Source organism: Brachionichthys hirsutus, chromosome 21, assembly GCF_040956055.1.
Source record: "Brachionichthys hirsutus isolate HB-005 chromosome 21, CSIRO-AGI_Bhir_v1, whole genome shotgun sequence".
Taxonomy (NCBI): Eukaryota; Metazoa; Chordata; class Actinopteri; order Lophiiformes; family Brachionichthyidae; genus Brachionichthys; species Brachionichthys hirsutus.
Genome location: NC_090917.1, coordinates 4,700,091 through 4,723,156, shown reverse-complemented (window position 1 = coordinate 4,723,156; position 23,066 = coordinate 4,700,091). Strand labels below are relative to the sequence as shown.

The 23,066-nt window shown below is 43.9% G+C and overlaps 2 protein-coding genes across 2 annotated transcripts; one reads left to right on the top strand and one right to left on the bottom strand.

The window, feature by feature from the left end:
• Nucleotides 1-9,622: 9,622 nt before the first annotated feature.
• eif3c (eukaryotic translation initiation factor 3, subunit C) lies at nt 9,623-17,815 on the top strand. The gene is made up of 23 exons (XM_068754949.1): nt 9,623-9,743; nt 10,290-10,407; nt 10,507-10,572; nt 10,643-10,832; nt 10,973-11,098; nt 11,182-11,233; nt 11,408-11,529; nt 11,608-11,732; nt 12,110-12,260; nt 12,457-12,560; nt 12,931-13,072; nt 13,172-13,297; nt 13,418-13,511; nt 13,662-13,849; nt 13,957-14,181; nt 14,252-14,443; nt 14,583-14,754; nt 14,843-15,002; nt 15,228-15,293; nt 15,477-15,564; nt 15,697-15,862; nt 16,017-16,058; nt 16,679-17,815. Exons 2-23 carry the CDS (start codon nt 10,310-10,312, stop codon nt 16,936-16,938), a joined length of 2,955 nt encoding a protein of 984 aa, XP_068611050.1. The 5' UTR covers nt 9,623-9,743; nt 10,290-10,309; the 3' UTR covers nt 16,939-17,815.
• Nucleotides 17,816-18,602: 787 nt separating this feature from the next.
• On the bottom strand, nt 18,603-23,038 carry prodh2 (proline dehydrogenase 2). Its single transcript, XM_068754863.1, has 10 exons — nt 22,823-23,038; nt 21,875-22,065; nt 21,326-21,452; nt 20,903-20,974; nt 20,707-20,787; nt 20,421-20,564; nt 20,153-20,319; nt 19,908-20,018; nt 19,235-19,323; nt 18,603-18,784 (listed from the first exon to the last, which is right to left on the bottom strand). Exons 1-10 carry the CDS (start codon nt 23,036-23,038, stop codon nt 18,603-18,605), a joined length of 1,380 nt encoding a protein of 459 aa, XP_068610964.1.
• Between the last annotated feature and the right edge of the window lie 28 nt (nt 23,039-23,066).

Here is a 23,066-nt window from a genome sequence, read left to right as displayed (position 1 = left end):
GGTCGCTTATTGTAGCACTTTGTAAGCCACAAGTTCATCATTTCTTGATCAATCCACCCTTTCTCGTTCACGGCGATTTCAACTGAGGAGGATTGGATTTTTGGCATGGTTTTTCGTTTGAAAATGACCATCGGTGGCAGTTTTGATCCGTCTCCACAACATGCCAGCACCACTGTGAAGTGTGATCTCTCATGACCAGTTGTAACGATATTCACACTTTTTTGCCCTTTCTCTGCAACACTTCGGCCCATGGGGATGTCAAAAGTGAGGGGGACCTCATCCATGTTAATAATATGATCCGGTGTCACGTTGTGATCACTTACATGCTTTTCAATGAACGCGCGGAAACTGTCAACCTTGGCTTGGAAGTTCGCTGGCAGTTTTTGGGACAGTGTCGTCCTAGCTCTGATAGAGAGGCGTTTGCACTGCATGAAGCGGTAACACCAAGAAGGTCCTCCCGCAAAGCCGTTTATATTCACTTCCCTGGCAACCACTTGGGCGCGGAGACGCAACTGCACCGTTGACAAACCTCTTCCAGAAGCACGTTGTTCAAGCACCCATGTGTGAACTCGTTCCTCCAACTGTGGCCACCTAGCTTGTTGCCCGCGATTAGCTTTCTTTGTTTTCTTCATTTCAGTAAGCATAACCTCCGCTTTTCGCCAGTCCCTTACAAGTTTTTTGCTCACTCCAAACTTTCTTTCTGCTGCTCGATTGCCGTTTTCGGCTCCATATTTCACTATCTGAAGCTTGTAAGCCGCGGAATATGACTTTCTTTTCAATCAGCCCTTCTAATTGGTGTTTTTAGATAACAGGTGTGACAGATAACTATGAACCTCCAGAAAACGCGACAGATTCTGACGGGTCACAGAGTTCCCTGTAACACCTGTTATAGAAATGTGTAGGCTACTGTCTCTGCGCTCACAGATTTTGTAAAAGAAAACATATATAAGTCGCTCCGATTTATAAGTCGCACCCCCGACCAAACTATAACAAAAACCGCGACTTATAATCCAGAAAATACGGTATTTGTCAAGAACACAGCCCAAATAGGTAATCTCTTCTTTGCTGGAGATGACTGTATTATCGACTGTGACCTTGAAATCATTAACATTTATCTCACGTAGAGAGTGTTTAGACCCAAAAAGAATCGATTCGGTTTTGCCAAGATGTATTGACAGTTTGTTATCGGTAAGCCAAGTACGGATTCTGGTGAGCTCAGAGCTGAGAGCCTCCTCAACCTGCACTTTGTCCTCTCCCGAAATCAGGAGTGCTGAGTCATCAGCAAACAGGAACAATTTGCAGTTACAGGCAGCACTCATGTCGTTAATGTATAGGATGAACAGTAACGGTCCTAGAATGCTGCCTTGAGGAACCCCACAGCTTACCGGGAGGGGCGAGGACAAGGTTCCTTTTATGTCTACCATTTGTTCTCGTCCCTCTAGGTACGATTTCATCTAGTTTGTTGATGTGCTATCAAAACCAATCGCCCCTAGTTTATTCAATAGGATTGAATGGTTAACGGTGTCAAAGGCCTTCTGGAGGTCCAGCATGACCATGCCGCAGTACTTGCCCGAGTCTACTTCACGCTTAATGTAGTCGGTCAGATATATGAGGCACGTGTCAGTGGAGTGGGATGTTCTGAAGCCTGATTGGAATTCAAAGAGCAGGCTATGCTCGGCGAGGTAGCGGTTGATTTGCTCCTGGATTATTCTCTCCATAACCTTTGAGATGGAACAAAGGATGGAAACAGGGCGGTAGTTGCCAGGTTCTAATTTGTTTCCTTTTTTATACAGAGGGATAACCCGCGCCGTCTTGAATTCCTGTGGGACGTGGCACTGATTGATGGATAAATTTATCAGATGGGTTACCACGGGGGCAATAGAGACAGCTGCGTCTCTGAGGAACCGGGTGGGTATGTTGTCAAGGCCTGTGGCCTTGTTAGGTTGAAGGGCAATTAGTTTTTTTAGCACATCAACGGTATTTACAGGTGTGAAAGAGAAAGTGTCCTTTTTGGCACCTAGCTTCTCATAGTGAGTTTGGATGTGGTCAGAACCATACAGACCTGAATGTGGGGGGAGTTTGCTGACCAACAGGGTGGCAATAGTGGTGAAAAACCTGTTAAAACAATTTGCTACCACCAACCTGTCGGTCTGGAGCGAACCACTTGAGTTAATGCAGATATTACTGGTTTTTGTTTGGAGTCTGTTGCTGCAGCCTAATTGTTTTAGGGCCTCCCACAGTTTTTGTGGGTTGCTTTTGTTTGCCTCAATGTTCTCATTTAAGAAATTCTCTTTGGCATTTTTTATCATTTTGTTAACCTCATTGCGTAGTTTTCTGCTTTTTTCAAGTAGTTCCTCGTTGTTGGTTTTTCTGTACTCAGAGTAACATTTGTTTCTGAGCTTGATGGCATTCAATATTTCCCCCTTCATCCAAGGTTCTGTACGGGCTCTGACCCGAACAGCAGTTATGGGTGCTATCTTATCGATTACGGACAGAAATGCAGATTTAAAGGAAGACCAGGTCCCCTCGACAGAGGCGGAGTTTAAAGTTTCAGACCAATCAATTTCCTCCAGCGCTGTTGTTAGAGCTTCTGGGGAGTACTGCTTCATGGTTCTGCAGTTTATTGTGGTATGACAATGGGCTGCAGGTCTATGAATTTTTCGAGTGCAGAAGATCATGTTGTGATCACTTAAATTGCACTCAATGACACCACTGTTTTTGATTCTAGATTTGTCCGATGTCAGGATTAGGTCTATGATGGTTCTAGAAGTGGTGCTTACCCTTGTAAATTGCTGAATCAGCTGGGTAAAGTTATGCAAATTACAGAAGCTGCTGAGGGATTTGAAAGTCGGGGTGTCTTTCCAAAGGACATTGGTGTTACAATCTCCTATCAGAATGACCTCCGAGCTTCCCAAGCCGATCACATGCTTCTCCAATAAATCATAGAATGAATTTTGGTCTGGGGGTCTGTATACTGCGCCAATGACCAGAGGTTTAGCTCTGGGATAAATGATTTTTACCCAGACAGACTCTGTGTCTGTTCCTAGTTCTGGTAGAACGGTGAAGTTGAGGTCTGATCTAGCGTAGATGCAGACCCCGCCCCCATGACGGTCCCTGTCCTTCCTGTTGGGAGTTGGGAGTGGGTGGATTGAGCTTTTGCCCCTCAGTAATGTATCCGAGCGAATGCATCCTTGGGCGATTGGGGGTCCAAGGATTCGAGATGAAGGACATACGTGGAGAGGGAGGTGCAGCAAAAGCGAGTGAATTTTTAACCATAAAATGAAATCTAATTATTTATTTTAGTGTTCAAGGTTTGTTTGATTTATTTATTTATTTATTAGTTTTATTTTTAAACACAAATATATTTGGAAGAAGTGTAACTCAATAAGCACAGAGTCTGCATTCGTGGAAATAGTAGCCTGATCCATTCCCCGGTTCAGAAGGTGGCGGTAATGCCCTTCGTAAAGCTGGCCAGCCGCCGATAAATCCCACAAAGAAGAAGAAGAAGAAGAGGAAGTAGCTTCGCCTCTGATTGGTCGGCGTTATCCAATCATGGTGGTTGGAGCTGATGTTTGAATGAGAGCTGTTGTGTTGTGTTGTACCGTGGCCCTGAGTTCCAAAACGTTAATTTCCATGTTATTTTGATCGTCAGCTACACTAAGCTACGTTTTCTATTCAGGAGACGCGACTGTCGACATCGGTAAGTCCACGCTAACTGCGTTTAACCTCACCTAACGTCACAAAGCTAACATCTGCTAACGTTGTCTAGTGTCTAATGCTCTAATCAATCGAACACGACTCCGCTGCTGAAAAGTCTTTTTTTATTTCACGTTAAAGTTGATCTGAAATCTCGACACGATATTGGGCTGTATGTTTTGTTTGTTCCGGCTGTGATTCCTCTTTTCTAGCTTCCTGAAATGTTTTGCATCAAAAGACAAGCTAAGCGTCATGTATGTTAGGCAGATGAAATGTAATTCATGTCCGTTAACAGACACGAGGAGACACAACCGCCAAGGAGGTATTGCCTACCTGGCTGTTTTTGTTAGAAACATAACTAAAAAATTACAGACGGATCTTGGTATGAAATATTAGGAAGATGATGGGAATGTTACCAGGAATAGATGGTTACATTTGGGAGCTAATCCAGAAGAGATTCTGTATTCTGGATCACTTTGTAATTTTCCTTAACATTGCAGTAAATGGAGCTTTAAAATTTGCTCCTCGATGTCTCGGTTGATTATTGACCGATGCTTAATGAATTTGGCAGTCATGTAGGGTGGGGATCTTTATATTACCACCAAGTTTCATCCGGATTGCGGATATTATTGAGATTTTGTTTTTCTAAAACTGGGTACTATTCCTTGTTTCTATGTTTTCATGGTTAAGGAATCTAAAAAATATAGACCATAAATGTAGGACCATTATTTTTGCTCCACGGAGGTCTGCGCTCTGAGTGCTTTTCTAGTTATATCATGAAAATGAGCACTATATGTAATTAGATTTTTTTTGTCTTTTGACACCCCATTATTTTGCTCTTATTTGTATGCAAAAGGTTTTTTTTAAAACAATTAAAGATTGCTTGAAATGTGTGGAAGCCATTTTGATCTTATAAATGGGAGCAACTGTGGCATATTGACCCAAGACACGTTTATATGATCGTGCACGTCAAAGTAAAAGTGTTTTGCATTTACCGAATCTTTTATTCTGCAGGTTGCAAGGAGGACAAGTGTGAGCAGTCGCTGTGGGGAAAAAATATGGGTCGGGAAGCCTGAGCCGTGTATCCTGTCTCATTTTCCACCTGTACAAGCAGAAGAGAAGTCATCTGGCATGGCCGACAACTCAACAGTGCAAGTCTCATGTACTCCAGAATATAAGGAGGCTCTTTCCTGGCTGACTGATGAATCCTTGCCGGAATGTAGTCTACTCGATGTTACATGTGATGCCACAATGCAGCTTACTAGGAATAATTCAGCTCTTCCTGAAAGCTTGCTTTCTACGCCTATGAGAGAGGGATCTGTGAAAACATGTAGCAGTCCTCAGTCCTTCCGGTTGCACGTCCCCTCTAGTTTAAATGCTGCTTCTGAAATATCCGACGCTCACAAGACGACAGTGGATCCTAACCAATCTAGGACTTCCCCTGCAACGCTCTGTATTGCTAAGCAAAACTATTCTCAAATTCACCCTAATGAGTCCTTAATGTATGAGAAAACGGCAAGAAAAGACCGGAGTGCCCAAATGGCTGACACGCCTCGGCACAAACATGCTCGAGAGCAATTCCTGGATGACAAATATTTTCCGGAAATTACTTTCCTAGACGTAACTTCGGATGTTTCAGCAGGCAGTGTTTTGGAAGACAGCCAGCCTTCATCCGAGCCCAGTGGACAGAACGATACGGCGCTTCACACATCGGCCGTGGACACGGTCGACACCTTTCCTGCCGACGTTACGTGTGACATAAGTTCCTCCAGTGACGCGTCTGTCCAGCGCGCTGCAGCGCAGTCCTCTCCTCCCGACGTGCGATGCGACAGAAGTCCAGAGCACGTCGTGGCTGTGCTTCTTGGTGAACCAGTGGTGGCCTCTAACAGTGTGGGAACCAACAATGATGCCGACCCGTCTCGCAGGATGCCGGAACAAAGCCCGACAAACGACACGTTGACCTTTGTGCAACAATCCATTCTGAGCACCGCTGCAAATGTAAATGCTACCTCGCAAATATGTCAGGATCAGACTTCGGATCTCCCGTCAAATTTGAAAGCACAGAGTCACGCTGACACACGGGCCGCCTCAGTTTCTGAGAACACTGCAGTTCAGAATCAGACACGCTCAGTTGGATCCTGTGATGTGCAGAACAGCACTTTTGACATCAATTTTCTTCAACAATCTGCTGACAGTGCTGTTTTAGTGGCGGCGGCTGCTGCAACCTTTGCCCTTAAGAACAACACCTTTGAAAAGTGTCCCTCTAAACACAATGGTACGATATCTCTGTCGGAATCCAGCTCGAGCGGAAGTCTTAACACTTCAGACAAACCCTATCCTCGCATCCTTAATGCCACTAGTAGTCCCATACAAGAAAATTCTGAAGACCCTCCTCCTGACCCTTCAAAGCATGACGGGTCAACAGCGGGTTCGGACACAGATGCTAGGATGCCGGACGGGCGTGAGACCATGTTTGAAAGCGATGCAACTGCGGAGGAAGGTTGTGCTGATCAATGCACGATGAAGGATCACTCGCAATCCGGTCTGCCCGTGAGAGATGGTCTGTCCAGCTCTTTGTGCCAGCAGACCCTGGATATGGTGGATGTCAAAACCAACACATTGAATTTGGATGATACCCTAGATTTAAATACAGACGCTTTGATTACCTCGACACCAATGACTAACTGCAGAATGTTCAACTGGACCATGGAACAAGAAGTGGGCCAAGACTTCAGGGCACAAAGGAAACAATATGGGGACGGTCCACCATCGTCGGGCATCCCATCAGCCGACTGCGTCCGGAGAACTTTGCCGCGAGCTGCTCCTAAAGTGCTTCCGCCTCCTTTGAAAGCTGCATCCCAGTTGGTGAAATACAAGCCGGCCTCTGCGCTCGCAGGAAGGTTCAAGCTGACGGGCACTCCCATGACGAAACAAAAAACTCAAGCCGATGCTTTGAGAAATGATGCGGCTTCCGATGCACCTCACACGGTACGGCTTTGATTGTCTTTTTGCAGTATACTGAGTACACAATGTTGAAAGATATATAGATTTGATGCGTCACCTCTCATCCAAGAGGCTCCTTTAGTTCAATCCTGTTCAAAACTAAAGTTTACTCGTTGACTTAGTTCAACACAGAGGTTTACCATCACATAGAGCCCTGAGAATCTTCACAGACACGTGGCTGACATACTGTTTTTGTGTGTTTAAGACCACGGGGACATCGGCCTCGCACAGCTTGTGCTCTGCAGCAATAGGTAGGCCAGGTGCATTGTGTTTTTAAAATGAACTTGTTGGATAACTATTTAATTCTTTGTAAATATTGTTAAATTATTAAAGGTAGAATTGCAGTTATCAAACAACGATTTGTGTTTCACATTATAGACGGTTTCAATTTTCTATTTAATGTTTTACTTCATTTTCCATAATTCATTCTTACTTCAGCAACACATATTTCAGCAGATGGGATGTGTGTGGAGACACAGATGCTGTCTTCCCTTTGTGTGATATCAGGATCCAAGCAGCGCAACCCTGTCTTGCATAAACTGCGGATGAGCAGCATACCGTCAGGCATCCAGCGAGCCGCAGCAGGTCTCAAGCAGCAACCGGCGAGAAGCGCCCTGACGGCTCCTTCGACCGCTGAGAAACTCTGTGAAGCTGCAGGTACCGGTAGAAATATGATTCACAATAACTGTTTGAATCGAGTCCCTGGGCAAACAGGTTTTTGACCTTTCCCTACCTATTGCTTTTTTTTTTTCCTCCCTTTTTTGTGTAACAGTCATTTTTCATTTGAACCTAATTGCTTTTGTGTTTTTCCTCTTCTTATCAAGGTAATAATCCTGAAACCAAGATGCTTCAAACAAGAAAACAGCCCTTGGTCCGGGCTAACTCTAAGAAGAAGAAAATGGGTAAATAAGACGAATTATACAGCTATATTTATTAACATTTTTGAGATGGCAATGGTTACTATTTGCACAGTTTTTGTGATGTTCAAACGTACGGACTTGAACCAGCACCATCGAGTTGCCGACTTGACACTTTCATGTTTGTCTTTCAGACAGCTTTTTGCCTTCTGCTGATCCTGGACCCTCAACGTCTTCTTGTGATGACGCTGCTGCTAGAGCCAAAAGCCTAAAACAACCCGCAGCCGCCCAGAAAGCTTTGCCAGCTAACAAACAAAGACCTGGTTGGTTGGAATTGTATGACAATTTCCTTATTGTGTGCAACCATGAGGTTATTGTGTGCTTTCAGGTGCTGCAGGGCCAGCCGGTACTGCTGAAACATCAACACTTCATAACAGAGTCCGGGCCTTGAAGCAGCCAGGATCCAGCCACAGAACTCAGCTACCTAAGCTCCAAGGTCATGGTAAGTTAGACGTGTTAATATGCCAAAAGACTCTAGTTTTGTTTAAATGCTTTGTATTGTCTCATTGAATTTTGTAGCAGGATCACTTCACATCCAGACCAGCTGCATATGAAGATGTAGCAGTGTGTGTGTGTGTTTTAATGCACAGAGACAAATTCATTATTAGTTAGGTTTTGGTCTCACAACGAATAATGAAAGTTTTATGTCGTCTCCTTCTGAAAAAGTTACGTGACAAACTAGGAGTGGGTTTGTCTGATCTTGACTTTGGTAAAACTAACGTTTATATTGTTTCGCAGGTTGCACCAGATGCATCATGCTGGAAGAGAAAATCCGGAAGCTAGAAGAAGGTAACTTGATTTATTCGATTTAGAAAATGGCATGCTGCAACGCTCTGGGGTGAAGAGAATATCTTTACTTTTTACAGTCCCTCAGGAGAGAGTTTCATATCTATGCCACTCATTGGCTTTTTATTTGCCTGTCTGAACAGATATTTGATTATTCTCTTGCTGATGTTTTGTTTTGTCTTTATTTCCTCCTTTTTAACAATATGTTAGTCATCAGAGGGCTGAATATTATGGAACATTACAGCTGTAACAATTGTAAAACAGGGTCAAATGTGACAAGTGAATATTATTTGTGCTGTTTCCCTTTTTTTTTTCTTCCCAGAGTTGCTGAAATACTGTAAACGGGAGGAAGAACGCTGATGATGACTGTTGGAAATGATTTGTGTTATAACAGATGTATTAACATTATATAACAATGTACTCTTGTTTGACAAGTTATTATAAAAATAAAGATTTTTTTATTATATTTAAGTGTAGTGTTTACGGTTTCCCCATGTCTGCGTGGGTTTTCTCCGGGATGAGACGATTCAGCTCGTCTACACAAATATGGATGGATGGATATTTCATTGATCACACCCAGAGGGGCGTAGCAGGAAGATTTCCCAGAGCAGACGAGCCGTTGAGGTTCCTGTGTGTTTTATATTTATATATATATATATATATTGTTTCTTAATTTTGTAGGCTTAATTTGATGTCACGTAAAGTATGACTTCAAGATATGTGAAATAAACGTGGTATGACTAATTTAATCTGGTGTGCTTTGTCTTTCACTTATTTATTTTCTCTGGCATCTATTGTTTTTTTTTAGTCGGTTAAGATAAGGATCAGAGGGATTACACAAAAACTATTTGAATGTTCTTGAAATCCTCTTACAGGGTTTGGTCATGTGTTTTTTTGTAAGAACACTGAATACTGGAGTGGATTCTGGATTTTTTCCCTACACTTTTTTTTTAACGTGACAAGAAAGGGCTTTTCTCATCGGTTTTGCTAGTTTTACTTAAATTATCATAGAGAATACCATAACAAGTTTTATTTTATTAACTAGAAATTTTATTTTTTATTTTAATTCAAAGTACTGCTGGAAGTTGGCATTTTACTCGGCTCCAGAACAGATTTCAGGATCTAGGTTTTGAGAGCGCATGTTTTTTGAACCGCTAGGTGGCGATATGACAATTGCCGCTCTGTGTGTGTGTCGTTGACTTAAACTTCCTCTCCTGACCCGAGTATCCGGCAAGGCCGTCTTGCGCCTGTTTTTGTGGCTGCTGTACAGCAAAACTGGATTTTATAAGCATTCAAACAAGACGGACACACCACAGATACATTTTTACTTCAATTTCATAGGTAGGTTTATCTTCATACCGGATTAAACCGTAAAAAGTCATTAAACAGCTGGAGGAGGAGTGTTTACCGGATACACATGCGGGGAGGCCTGGTGCTAACGTTATCTATCAGAAGCTCCGCGCCACGTTAGTATTTGCTTTGCGAATTAATTTAGAAGGCCGATAAATGAAATCAAAAGCACTGCTTGTATTATGTTATAGCTGTACTTTCACAAACGGGTTATTAGTACTCCATGTACACGCAGACAAGGACACACAACTACTATGTTTGTGTGGAAAGTTGTGTGTTCTCGTCGTGTCCTATTAAAGGTAAGCAGCCTACATGCGTATGAACCGAGTGGCAGTGCAGTAACACAAATGTGGAGATCTTCCTGCTCACCTTATGTTTGCCATCTTGCCTTCATAAGCAGAATGAATTGATTCTGGTTGATCCGTTTCTATTCAAACATGACTAATAAAATGGAATTTTTTCTACAATATTTCCCTCTATTGCTACAGACAGTTCCCATATTTATCATTCCTCGTGTGTATATTTTTCTCTTTACAGGTTGACTTCTTCATTCGACAATGTCTCGTTTCTTTGCCACCGGCTCCGACAGTGAGTCAGAGGAATCCTCATCTGCCGATGAGATCGCCCCTAAAGCCCCTGGGACAACTTTCCATCAGTCAGTGTTACTTGTGATCAATTTTCTTGATGTCAAATCCATTTATTTTTTTGGTACTGTATTTAGTAGTAGCACATTCATGTTTTTTTCCCCCCTCAGGTCGTTGCTTCTCAGTGATGATGAGGAGGACACTAAGAGAGTTGTGCGCAGTGCCAAAGACAAAAGGTTGGTTTGGCCCTTTTTTGGCGGCATATCTGTAAAGATTTGTTTTTAATTCATTCGTTCTAAATCGTAGGTTTGAGGAGCTGACCAACCTCATAAAGACGATCCGCAATGCGATGAAGATTCGTGACATGGCCAAATGTCTGGAGGAGTTTGAGCAGTTATGTCGAGCCTTCCTAAAAAGCAAAAATATAGTGGACAAAGAGGGTGTTCCACCGTTCTACATCCGCCTGCTGGCTGACCTGGAAGATTACCTGAACCAGGTCAGTAACCATAAATGAACTATATTGATTTAGTTTCAGCAAAGTATTTACGTTAATCTGGATTATTGCAATATGTTTTATTTAATGCTTCCTATCCCGTTCAGAGTCCGCAAAATTTCAATTGCGTAATTTTCTTTCAGATTTGGGAAGACAAAGAGGGCAAGAAGAAAATGAACAAAAACAATGCAAAAGCCCTCAGTACGCTACGTCAGAAGATCCGCAAGTACAACAGAGATTATGAGACAGAGATAACTGCATACAAGGAGGTAAATGAGAATGTGCTTACCTATGATGGTGTATGAGGAAGTTATCCCTTGATAAACTCCAATGTCTTCCTCTTGTCTGATAGAACCCACAGGAGTCTGCAGATGAAGAGGAAGAGAAGGAGGCAGGGGATTCAGGTAATGCGATCCACATTTAAAGCTGTAGTGGATGCATTTCTGGTGCTGATATCTTAATAACCCCGGTGACATCTTGTGAAAGATTGTTTATAAAGACAGGAATGGCATCTTGATTTTATCTCCTTTTTTAAAAAGCCACTGATACAAACCAAATCCTAAATTTTGTCCTGCAAGGTTCATCGTCTGAGAGCGATGAAGAAGCGGGAGATGGACTCTCGGCAAAATCCTTCTTGAAGAAGAAGCCCGAGATTCCCCCAGAGGCCAGCAAATTCCTCAAGCCTGCCAAAGGGTCTGGGGTAAGAGGGCAGCAGGTCGGGGATAAATGTGCTACCACGATAGCAAAAATAATTCATTTGAGTTTGTGTCTCTAACAGGAGGAGGATTCCTCTAGTGATGAAGACGGTGAAGACTGGGGCTCAGACACAGTGGACAGTGGCAGTGAGAGTTCGGACGATGTGGAGGGAAAGAGCGCTTCCCTGGCCGTGGTCTTCCTCAAAAAGTGAGGTTATAGTTTCATTTTTAATTAAGAAGTTGTGAGTTTTAAAACGTAAAACAAAACCCATGACTCTGCAAAAGGTGCTTTTCATCTCCTTTGACAAAAAAAACAAACAATCATGAAGCATTTTCATAACGGAAGTCTAAAACTTTATTGCTTTTGCTGGTTGTAACTCAAAAACTTTACATTCTAGATAGTCAGAGACAATTTGTAATCATGTATTTTAGTAGATACTTTTTGTCATAGTTATGAGGATTTATTACATATTCTCAAGTCCAGACTGCATAATGGAAATTAATAACAGTTTATGGAAGCCATTGATGCCCATCTTACAATATGACTCGTGAACTTACCAACACACACACACTGTCTGTCCTCAGGAAGGAGGAGTCTGAGAAAACCGAAAAGAAGCTTGGTAAGAAGAAGAAACAAAAAAGGAAAGAGCGTATAGAAGAGGAGGCCGAGGAGGAGGGAGGAGAAGAGGCCGAGGGAGGCTGGGAGAAGGTGAAGGGAGGCGCCCCTCTGGTCAAGGTGAGAACGTTATTGTGCAAAAAGGTTGACACCCATTTGTTTTTATCAAACAGAGCATCTCTTCCCACGTAGGAAGTCGCTTCTTTTTTCTCTGATCAGAATGTTCATTTCATTTCATGAGCGTCGTAATGCGCCATTCAGTGAACATAGAAAGTAATTCAGTATTTCTTTGTTGTGTGTTGAATTCAATCATCAGGAAAAGCCCAAAATGTTTGCCAAAGGCACGGAAATCAACATTCCAGTGGTCGTGAAGAAGCTGAATGAGATCCTGCAAGCAAGAGGCAAAAAGGGCACCGACAGGTAACAGCAGGTCACACGGCAGCCGCTCAGTATGGCCACACACATTCAGAATTCAAACCTGAGCACTGACAAGCAGGCGCGTCTCGGTATGGGAAAGTTGTGCAGAGAAAAAGAAATGGCTTTGTCAGCTGTATGCGTTAAATTGCTATGAATTATGCAGACTGGACTTTCTTCTAGTAATTATAATCAAGTCGTCTTAATGATGTTAAACTGTGCTTAATGAACAGTAAGTCATGAGTATTAAAAACACAAGGCCTCGTTGCTCAGTTAAATGCCGTGAGGAACAGCCAAACTGCTCAGTTTAGTCGTAGTTAATATACTTAAAGATGTATTCGGTGTTTCCTGAGAGGCTTTTACTCTGATGTGACAGGGCTGCCCAGATCGAACTGTTCCATGCTCTGGCAGCCATCGCCAACGAGCACAACTTGGGTGAAGGCATCCTGGTCAAGATTAAGTTCAACATCATCGCCTCCCTGTACGACTACAACCCCAACCTGGCAGCCTTCATGAAGGTAGAACTCATTCATTTTGTTTATTTCGGGAACTATACCAGGGAGGAGAGTATTACTGTTTTTGTTTTTATGTTATGTTTTCTTTCTGTTTGCCTGCAGCCCGATATGTGGAAGAAGTGTCTGGACTGCATCGATGAGTTGCTGAACGTTCTCTTTGAAAACGACAACATCTTCATTGGCGAGAACATCGCAGAAGACAGCGAGAGCCTGATCAGCGGAGACCAGGTGCTCTAAACTATTAGAACATTTTTAGTCGTCGCCGTTGCCGACTCGACAACAACGCGCATTTCTGTTACTGAGAATGGGACGGCGAATATGAGCTGCCCTACTGTGCCTGTTTGCCAGCCTTTCAGGGTCCGTGGATGCATCTTAACCTTAGTCGAGAGGATGGATGAAGAATTTACCAAGATCATGCAGAACACTGATCCCCACTCGCAGGGTGAGAGCTACATTTCATTCAAAGCATTCTATTTTTATTTTTTTTAAAGGTGATAGTCAATCATCTGCTGGAAACTTAAAGTCATTGGAAGAATTCCCCTTTTGCTGCATCGTTTGAAGGCTCGCCGCCTCCTCGGTCTCTCTTCCCTAGAATATGTCGACAACCTGAAAGACGAGGGCCACGTTTGTGGCATCATTGACCGGCTGCTGAGCTACATGGAGAACAAAGGCAGCACGGAGGAGATTTGCCGCATCTACTTGCGCAGGATCATGCACACGTACTACAAGTTCGACTACAAAGCCCACCGGCGCAGCCTCGGCCTCCAGGCAGAGTCCAAGGTGAGAAGATCTCCAAGAAGCGGCGTCCATTTCATGGATCTACATTTGAACCCAGAATAATAACACGAGCTGAGCCCGTCTCGGTTTTCTCCCCGTCTGCCGATCAGTCTGAGCAGGACCAGGAAGAGAGTGAAGGGGAGGACAGCGCCGTGATTATGGACCGCCTCTGCAAGTTCATCTACGCCAAGGACCGCACCGACCGGATCCGGACTTGTGCCATCCTCTGCCACATCTATCACCATGCGCTGCATTCACGGTGGTACCAGGCCCGGGACCTAATGCTGATGAGCCACCTGCAAGACAACATCCAGCACGCTGACCCCCCTGTGCAGGTGTGCGGACAGGTGGACACAGAGAGCAGCAATGAGACTTGGCTATTAAATCGCGCTTTGTCTCGTCTAGATCTTGTACAACAGGACCATGGTCCAGCTTGGCATCTGCGCCTTTAGGCAGGGCATGATTAAAGACGCCCACAACGCCCTTCTGGACATCCAGTCCTCTGGCCGCGCCAAGGAGCTGCTGGGTCAGGGTTTGCTCATGAGGAACATGCAGGAGAGGAACGCTGAGCAGGAGAAGATTGAAAAGAGGAGACAGGTTAGTCTTGCGTCAGTGGAAAACTACACGGGCTGTGCTGTTGCTTCGCAGAATAAAAAAAAAAAAAAAAGACTTCCCTTTGATGGGACGGAGCATATCTGAGAATCCTTTTCATAGTCTGCTGCTATCTGCTGCTCAGGTGCCGTTCCACATGCACATCAACCTGGAGCTGCTGGAATGTGTGTACCTGGTGTCGGCCATGCTGTTAGAGATCCCCTACATGGCCGCCCACGAGTTTGACGCCCGCCGCAGGATGATCAGCAAGCAGTTCCACCACCAGCTCAGGGTGGGAGAAAGACAACCGCTGCTGGGTAAGCGACACCGCGCCACCCCACGACGCGTTCCCATCGGGGCGATCGGCCCTAAAAGACGACGACTTCGCCTTCCTTTGTCCTCCAGGGCCTCCGGAGAGCATGAGGGAGCACGTGGTGGCGGCCAGCAAGGCCATGAAGATGGGCGACTGGCGCACGTGCCACTCGTTCATCATCAATGAGAAGATGAACAGTAAAGTGTGGGACCTGTTCCCAGAGACGCAGCGAGTGCGCGAGATGCTTGTTAGGTTGGTAGAGTTCCATTCTCATCAGTGAATGTAAAATAATCTCCCTTCATTTTGAGCATTGTTTTAAAAATACCTTGTGAAATCTGATTTATGTAATTGTAATATTTTATAATTTGCTTTATATCCAACGATATATTTGTTATTTACAAATAAATGTGTACTTTTATTTACCCTCCATCATGTCAACATTGTTCTGCATTTGTTGATTGGGTTTTCGTCCTGTAGGAAGATCCAGGAAGAGTCGCTCAGGACCTATCTGTTCACGTACAGCAGCGTGTACGACTCCATCAGGTCAGAGGGCGTTCCCGCTTTTAACCGCATGCCAGTCACACTCACAATGAATGAACTGGTTTTCCTGGACCAGTTTGCGCCCAGCTGGTGCGGAAATGCCCCGGATCTCTGTGTGGACCGAGCAAACCGAAACCCCAATGTGAACGCGGCGTTTCATAAAGATGTTCTTTGTCTGACCTCCAGCATGGAGACGCTGTCGGAGATGTTCGAGCTGGAGATCGCCACAGTTCACAGCATCATCAGCAAGATGATCATCAACGAGGAGCTGATGGTAAGACTCCCCCCCCCCCCCCCCCGGCCTCTCTGAGCGTGAGGCTGGATGCAGGATTTTCCACCGCGTCTCTACGCACGGGGTTTGCCTCATTTCTTGAGTGTTGAACGTTTACCGTCGTCTTCCCGACAGGCGTCGCTCGACCAGCCGTCGCAGACCGTGGTGATGCACCGCACGGAGCCCACCTCCCTGCAGAACATGGCCCTGCAACTGGCGGAGAAACTGGGCGGCTTGGTGGAGAATAACGAGCGCGTCTTCGACCTCAAGCAAGGCGTCTACGGAGGCTACTTCAACAGAGGTGAGCTCGGAAGATGCTTCGTGTGAATTATGTTTTAGCGTATTAATCACGCCTGCCGTTGCTATCAGTGCTGCATTTTGTATATTGTCAACCGCTTTCTCCATTCGTATTAAAGGAAAGCCGTAATAATAACTGGGTGGTGTTTGCATTACAGATCAGAAAGGTGGCTACCAGCAGAAGCAGTCCTACCAGCGAGGTACGTTAAACACTAAAGGTGCACTTTGAGCTCAAAGCTCAGCACATGGTGGACCTCCCAGGACCGCGTGACCATTTTTATCGATACAGGAGATTAAGAGTTGGGTCGTGCTTTGCTGACTGGGTTTGTTTGCACTCATCAGTAACTTCCATACATGAACATGTCAGAGGATTGGTTCGAAGGGGGGGAGGCCAGGTTTGTTCCCGGCTGACAGGGTGAAAAGACCTCCGATGGAAGTTTAAATACAAGGATAGCACTTGTGCAAACACTGAACCAATGATATACATTGGTTCATATTCACTGGACTTCGTTCGTTCATTCATTCATCCATCCATCCTAAGTTGCACCAACCACCAGCGGTGAGAACCAGCCACATGCTGAGCAAAACGGTCGGCGTGCTGCCAGCTGCTGTGTTCACCGTCGAGTCGAGCGAGACGCGGGAGGCGATGAAACAAATATCCTGCTTCTCAAAGTCTGCTGATGTGATATGTTTGAATGTGATGTTTCAGGAACAAATGTTTGTTGTGATGCGTGATCTCTGAAATATTGTCAGGGGATGCTACACTACTAGTTTGTGGATGCGTGCAGACAAACATGTTTTCCCTTTTGCTTGTTAACAGATCAGAAAGGTGGCTACCAGCAGAAACAGGGAGGCTACCAGGGGGGCTACCAAGGAGGCTACCAGCGAGGCTACCAGGGAGGCTACCAGGGAGGCTACCAGGGAGGCTACCAAGGAGGATACCAGCGAGGCTACCAAGGAGGCTACCAAGGAGGCTACCAAGGAGGCTACCAAGGAGGCTACCAAGGAGGCTACCAAGGAGGCTACCAAGGAGGCTACCAGCGAGGCGGCTACAGAAATCAAAACCAGGGGAACTACTGAGCTCGGATCGTATGAATTTAGGCTTCTAGAACCTTCATTCCTGATCAATACATTGCTGAGTGTCTGTCCTCATTCCTTAGGCCCCCCCCCCACACACACACACACACGCCTGACTCTAAACTGCTTTCCACTGATCATACAACAGCTGAGAGTGCTCAGAGATCCTCACACTGCATCTGCTAATTGTGATGTTTCAGTTCCACCAACATCTTTATCAGCATGGAGAGTATTTACTGCTCAGAAAATCTATTTAAAAAAGAAAACTAGCTGTTTGGAGGCAATGCAGGTGGATGACCAACATGTTGGGTCCTGTTGAATTATCAAATAAACATGTTAAAGAATATTTTGCATTTTCTTTTTTAACCCCTGCAGACTTTGCGCCCATCGAATCAGATAATTTATTAAACCAATAAATACTCTGAAGGATGCCAGCATTGCTGGATTCTCATTGGATCCTGATTATCCAATCATAATGTCACGCCTTTGAGCATGCGCTGAGAGAGTGGCAAACAAGCATGCTGGATCGGATCAGAGTTAAGTGATTTTAAATTTCAATTAAAAATGTACATTTATGTTCATGCTGGCCGGACACTGTCCTCTCAGTATAAGTTTAACTGTTAACAGTATTTGAAGTTATTTTGGACATTTATCTTGTAATTCATAGGATTGTTTTCAAAGTATGTCCATTGTCGTGGACATCATGAACTAATACTCATGTTTGGGTCAAATTTTATAAATATTAATAAATAGTGACATCATACTTTTCATAGGTCAAGTATGTCACCATTTATTCATATTTATAATTTTATATGTACTGGTATATATATATATATTGTACATGTTATTGTATGTTGAGTATAAAGCTGAAGACTTCCTTGATCGTCTCATAAATGGAGAGTTATTACTAGTGATGACATCACTGCTGTTCACTTCCTCTTGCTGTGACGCACCTACTGAGTTCATGTGTAGGTTCACAACCTTATACAGACTCGAAAACATGCAAACATCCAGTTCCAGATGTTTAGGCTTAACGGCCTTCTTATCGTGGCGTCCCAAAAAAAATACCATTAAAAACAAGAGTTAGCAAAAATGTTCTTTTCCACTTTGTTTTTCATACGGGTCTGAAGGAGTTAAAACAGGAAAAATGAAACACAAATTGGATGGAACCACCAGATTATATATTTTGTGCGTTTACTGAGTTAATGTTAATGTTAATGAGTCGAGTATTTAAAGGTTATCTCCAGGACATGCACTTAACCGCAATACTATTTTGCAGTGGGATCATGTACACATACTACACGTTTGACGACAAAGCCCACCCACTTTGACCTCAAATTGATCCTGGATGTGCAGTACAAAGATCTGTTTAATGATTTGTCTGATAAGAATGCAACCTTTTGAAAGTAGTGCACTTTAGGCCAGACTCACCGCAAGCAAAAACAACAAGTGTCACGTAATTATTTATTCAATGTTGGCATTTCTGCAGGTTTATTGCACAGCAGCAGTATTCCATGTATCGACATGCATAGTTTATTTTCCAGTTTGACGTTACAAATGATTCTCAGCTGTTATTCATCAACTTTATTTTCAGCAAACCAAAGCCCACTTTCATTTAAATACACTCTAGTATCCCACGCTAAACCCAAACCCTTAGCCGTCTTCATCTATTCGGGTGACCTTCTGCCTCCCCTCAGTCTCCTGCTGAACTCCTGCTGCAGAAGGTTCCTCTCTTTGCGGATTCCCTGCAACACGGTGCGATTCTCCTGAGCCCGGCGCACCAGATAGGGGAGCGTGTCGGCGACTGAGCCGTATGGCACTGACTTGTACACAGCATGGCCCTCCTTAGCTGCAGGGATAAGACAAAAAGCAAACAAATTAAGGCAATAGAAGTAAAGAAAAAAGACAATAATGAGTCAGCTGAGTTTCCACCGGTCCATTTCTTCCTGTAGGAAAAGTAAATATGTCATCAGTTAACCTCCTGAGTCCTGAACGCTTGCAAAGCATGCATTTTTAATTTCTCTTGACTATTTGGGGTGATTGGGACCGGATGAGTGTAAAATTATTATTATTATTATCAATATATTATGAAAATAGTATTATTTAGTCATTACGTAGGTACCGAGAAAAATGATGGCAACATTAAGAACATTCATTCTGACTTTTGATAGAACAAATAGTCACAACTGGGGAATGCTCTGCGAAAGTCTTTATTTGGTGCCAGAATTTGTCATTGGCGGGTTGAGACGACCTCAGACCCGATGTCCTCATATGTGGACATCGGGTGTCCAAAGCTCACCCAGTGTCAGGGAGACGTGATCACACATGCCCAGCAGCTGGCCGAAACACACCGAACCTCCATCCTTGTCGATGTTCAACTCTTCCATCCTGGAGATGATACAGAACAGGCCACACGACGGCTACATCATGGTCATAGCATCAAGCAAGGGACAGTATTTTAAGGGACACGCAGGAGCTGGGAGCAGCGGCAAACTCTGCACACTGTTGCTCACGGAGATTTTAATATTTAAATTTGTCTGGGGCAAGTAAATATTTGTGAATCCAATCTTGCAGGTATAAAAATTCTCCTTCAGTACAATGATAAAGTGATGATAAAGACAACTCATTTCATAAAAGTCTACCATGGAGTCCTAATGTTTAGCCCTGCAAAATACAGAACCAGAAAATCAGTCAGAGAGCGCAGACCTCCGCCAAGCAGCTCAATCCCCTCATAATTGGATTTACTCCGTCCACATGGTGATCTGGATCATCATCAAAAGCTTCTAAATAGTTATTGGTGTTGCTAACAGACAGACAGACAGACAGGCGCCGGTGATTACATACCATGACTTAGAAATATCCTAAAATAAAAACATCTTGTCAGCCTGCAGGTGATTTGTTTTAACACAAAAATGTTGAAAACACATTTCTATAGATTGAGTGAAGCACATGTCAATGTGATTTGTGCTCACCGTTTGGCAGCTCGCTTCACCGACTCCTCGTTGTGGGTGGCGACTATGAGCCTGTAGCGCTCAGGCCTCTGGGATATGACTTCCAGCATTGCGTCCAGCAGGCCGTTGTAACTGCACAGGCAAACAGGTGATAGTCTGAAGCGCTCACTCCGGCACAACGAGGGCCACTTTGTGCATTTATGACGTTGTCTTTAACGTCTGCCTTTAATCTGGGCTGTGATTATTGACCCCGGCCTCCTGTCCACCTGTCATTGGTGTCCTCCCAGCATTGGTGGACGGGATCCAGATGACCCTCGGTCTCTGCCAACTTCCTCTCTTTGTCCATGTAGGCCCCTCGCACCAGCTTGACTCCCATTCTGAAACCCTCATTCTTGGACAGATGCAGCTCATTCAGGAGGAGAGACCTGGACTCCTGACAAACAGGGAAGAGACGCCATTTGAAAAATGCTTCTCTTTATTTTGGGAGTGTATTTTTCAATTAAAAGCAAAATGAAGACAATTTAAGGTATTTGCCTTCAGGTAACACTGATATGTGTTCCAAATCCAAACGCCATCTTTATTAAACTTCTTCATCATTGCCATGGTGACAAGGGAAAGGGCGGGGTTCATGTAGGTGTACTCTGCATCAACCAGGACTCTGACCTTGTTCACACTTGCCTGAACAAACAGGTGATTTTCATATATCATTTTCTAACTGCAATTATTAAATTAATCCCATTAAACCCCACACGCCACGCTAACATATCACCGACGCTGTTCTGCCAGTTATAAAAGCTCTCCACGGTGCTTCACATTGTACCTCTGCAACTTTGTTGAGTCTCTGCAGACCACGAAGGAAATGGGAAACTTCACTTTCCTCTAAGCCCGGGAAGCTGATTGACTGAAATGTGGTTTTAGACAAAGGTTAGAGGTCATTTAACAGAATCCATCATCAACACTGTAAGGAAGAGAAGAGAACTGGTAAACTGGGTTGCTTTGGAATAATGTGGACGTACCTCTCCATCCATTGCTCTGACTAGAAGACTGAGGTCGTATGGTTGTTGCGAAATGAGTTTTGTGAGTTTTGCCTGGATGTAAATGAGACAGACTCGTCAGTTAGAAGAAAGACATGATGCTTACACTGGATCAAAGGAGAGAACTGGGAGGTATTGGGAGAGACATGGGTACAAGTACTAAAATGTGAATTCTTTAGTACCTGTCGAACTAGTAGTGTGTAAGGTTAACACACAACCTTGAAAGTCTGGAAATTGCTCAAATCTTTATTTTTTATTTTTTCATCCAACATTTAATAAATCTTCCTGTTAAATGTCACGTTTTAACCTGAAAGGGTCATAATCTCGACATCTCGACATTTCCTAAATACTTTCTAAATTATTGTTTAATAAAAAAAAAATTGCTCTGTAAATAATTTCCCTTACACACAACTCCGGGTTGAGCAGGGCCGTGATCTTAAGCTGCATCATTGGGTCTTTGCTCCAGGAGTTGCTATGGGACATTCGCACACACTCCAACATGGCACCCATGTTGTCATCATACCGCTTCTCTCTGGAGGGGACAAGAAGCAAAAGGCTTCCTCCGTATAGCGTCTTAACTCAATGACAGCTGGAAAGATTCCCAGTGTTTTTACAAGGTTCATTCATGAAGGAACAAAGAAACAAAGCAGTTAGAAGTTCTGATTGGAGATTTAGATTTTGGAATATTGCTGTAGTGCCGTCATAGCCCGTGAAAAGCCATTTGAGGATGCCAGGCAGAGAACCGAACTTATGTGCAAAGTTTGGTTAGTTTGATGGACCGGAAGGCAGATTTCCTGGGAAGAAGAACAACAAACAAAACTAGAAGGATGTGCAGAGTGTTTGCCCAGTTTGTAATTCTAAAATTTAGAAACTATTTACTGACCAGAAGCTGATGAACCTGATGAACGGGAGTCGAAAATATGATCATATTTGTTTTATTCAAATGTGTCATACCCACTGCTTTCTCCCAGATCCTCCTCAATGGGTACGGCGAGCATGGGTCTCAATCCCAGCAAGCTCATCTTCTCCATGGATTTAAAAATCTCCCTTTCGTTTTCTCCAGCCACAAACTGGGCATAAAAAGTGGGCTTCAGCAGGAGGGAAAGCCCCCTCCTCCCCAGGATTGACTGTGCTACTGACATCAGCTGAAAGCAGAAAATTGATGGAAATTCATCAAGGGACACAAGTCACACGCTTTTCTCACCCACAATTCTGTTTTTATTTTGATTAATTTTGTCACCTAATAGTAACTAGAAAAGCACCCAGAGAGCGCAGACATCTGCCAATCAGCTCATTCCCCTCCTAATTGGATTTACACCATACCCATGGTGATCTGGATCATCACCAACAGGTTCGAGATCATTCTTGGTATCGTTATACACCAACCATGAAACGTAAAAGTGAATCAGAGTTGATTTTTCAGTATTTGTAACAGATTTTTGAATCCATAAATGAGGTTTTCAAATTTTATATTTTCTCCTGACTCTATTCTGGATCAGATCCAGAAGACATTTAGCATCATAGTGCATATCGGACTACTTGAGGAGTGATTTTTAGTGAGTAAATTGAATGTATATTTTAAAATATATGATTTTTTTGAAAAGGTCCCCATTATAAATAAATAGGAAAATCCAGGTATCCGGATCATTTTCAAAATTTAATGGGATCTAAGTTAGACCTAGGCCCATTAAGATCTATCCAGCAGTTTTTCCATAATCCTGCTAAAACATGTTTTTGAAAAAAACTCCCATATAAGTAAAGGGGAAAATTCGAATCTGGGCTTGGGAATATTCCCAACATTTCATCAATATCCATCCAGAACGTTTGGAGTTATCTTTCTAAAAGACAGACAGACAGACGCAGGTGAGAACATAACCTCCTTGGCGGAACTTCATGTCTTACCTTCCCACAGTTGTTAACCAGCGAAGGGAAGGAGCAGAAATGGAAAACGGACAGAGCACGGAGCAGCTCTCCAAAACTCTTCACCCTGAAAGCACTGGGATTCTCAAAGCTGAGCGGTGAAGTGGGGGTAAGGTTGGGCTGCTTAGCCACCAGAGGTTTAGAAGCTGCGGTACCCATCAGCCGCAGGGACGGAGGGTAGAGACGGGAGCGCACCATCCTTCCAGAATAGGTTTGGGAGTGCATG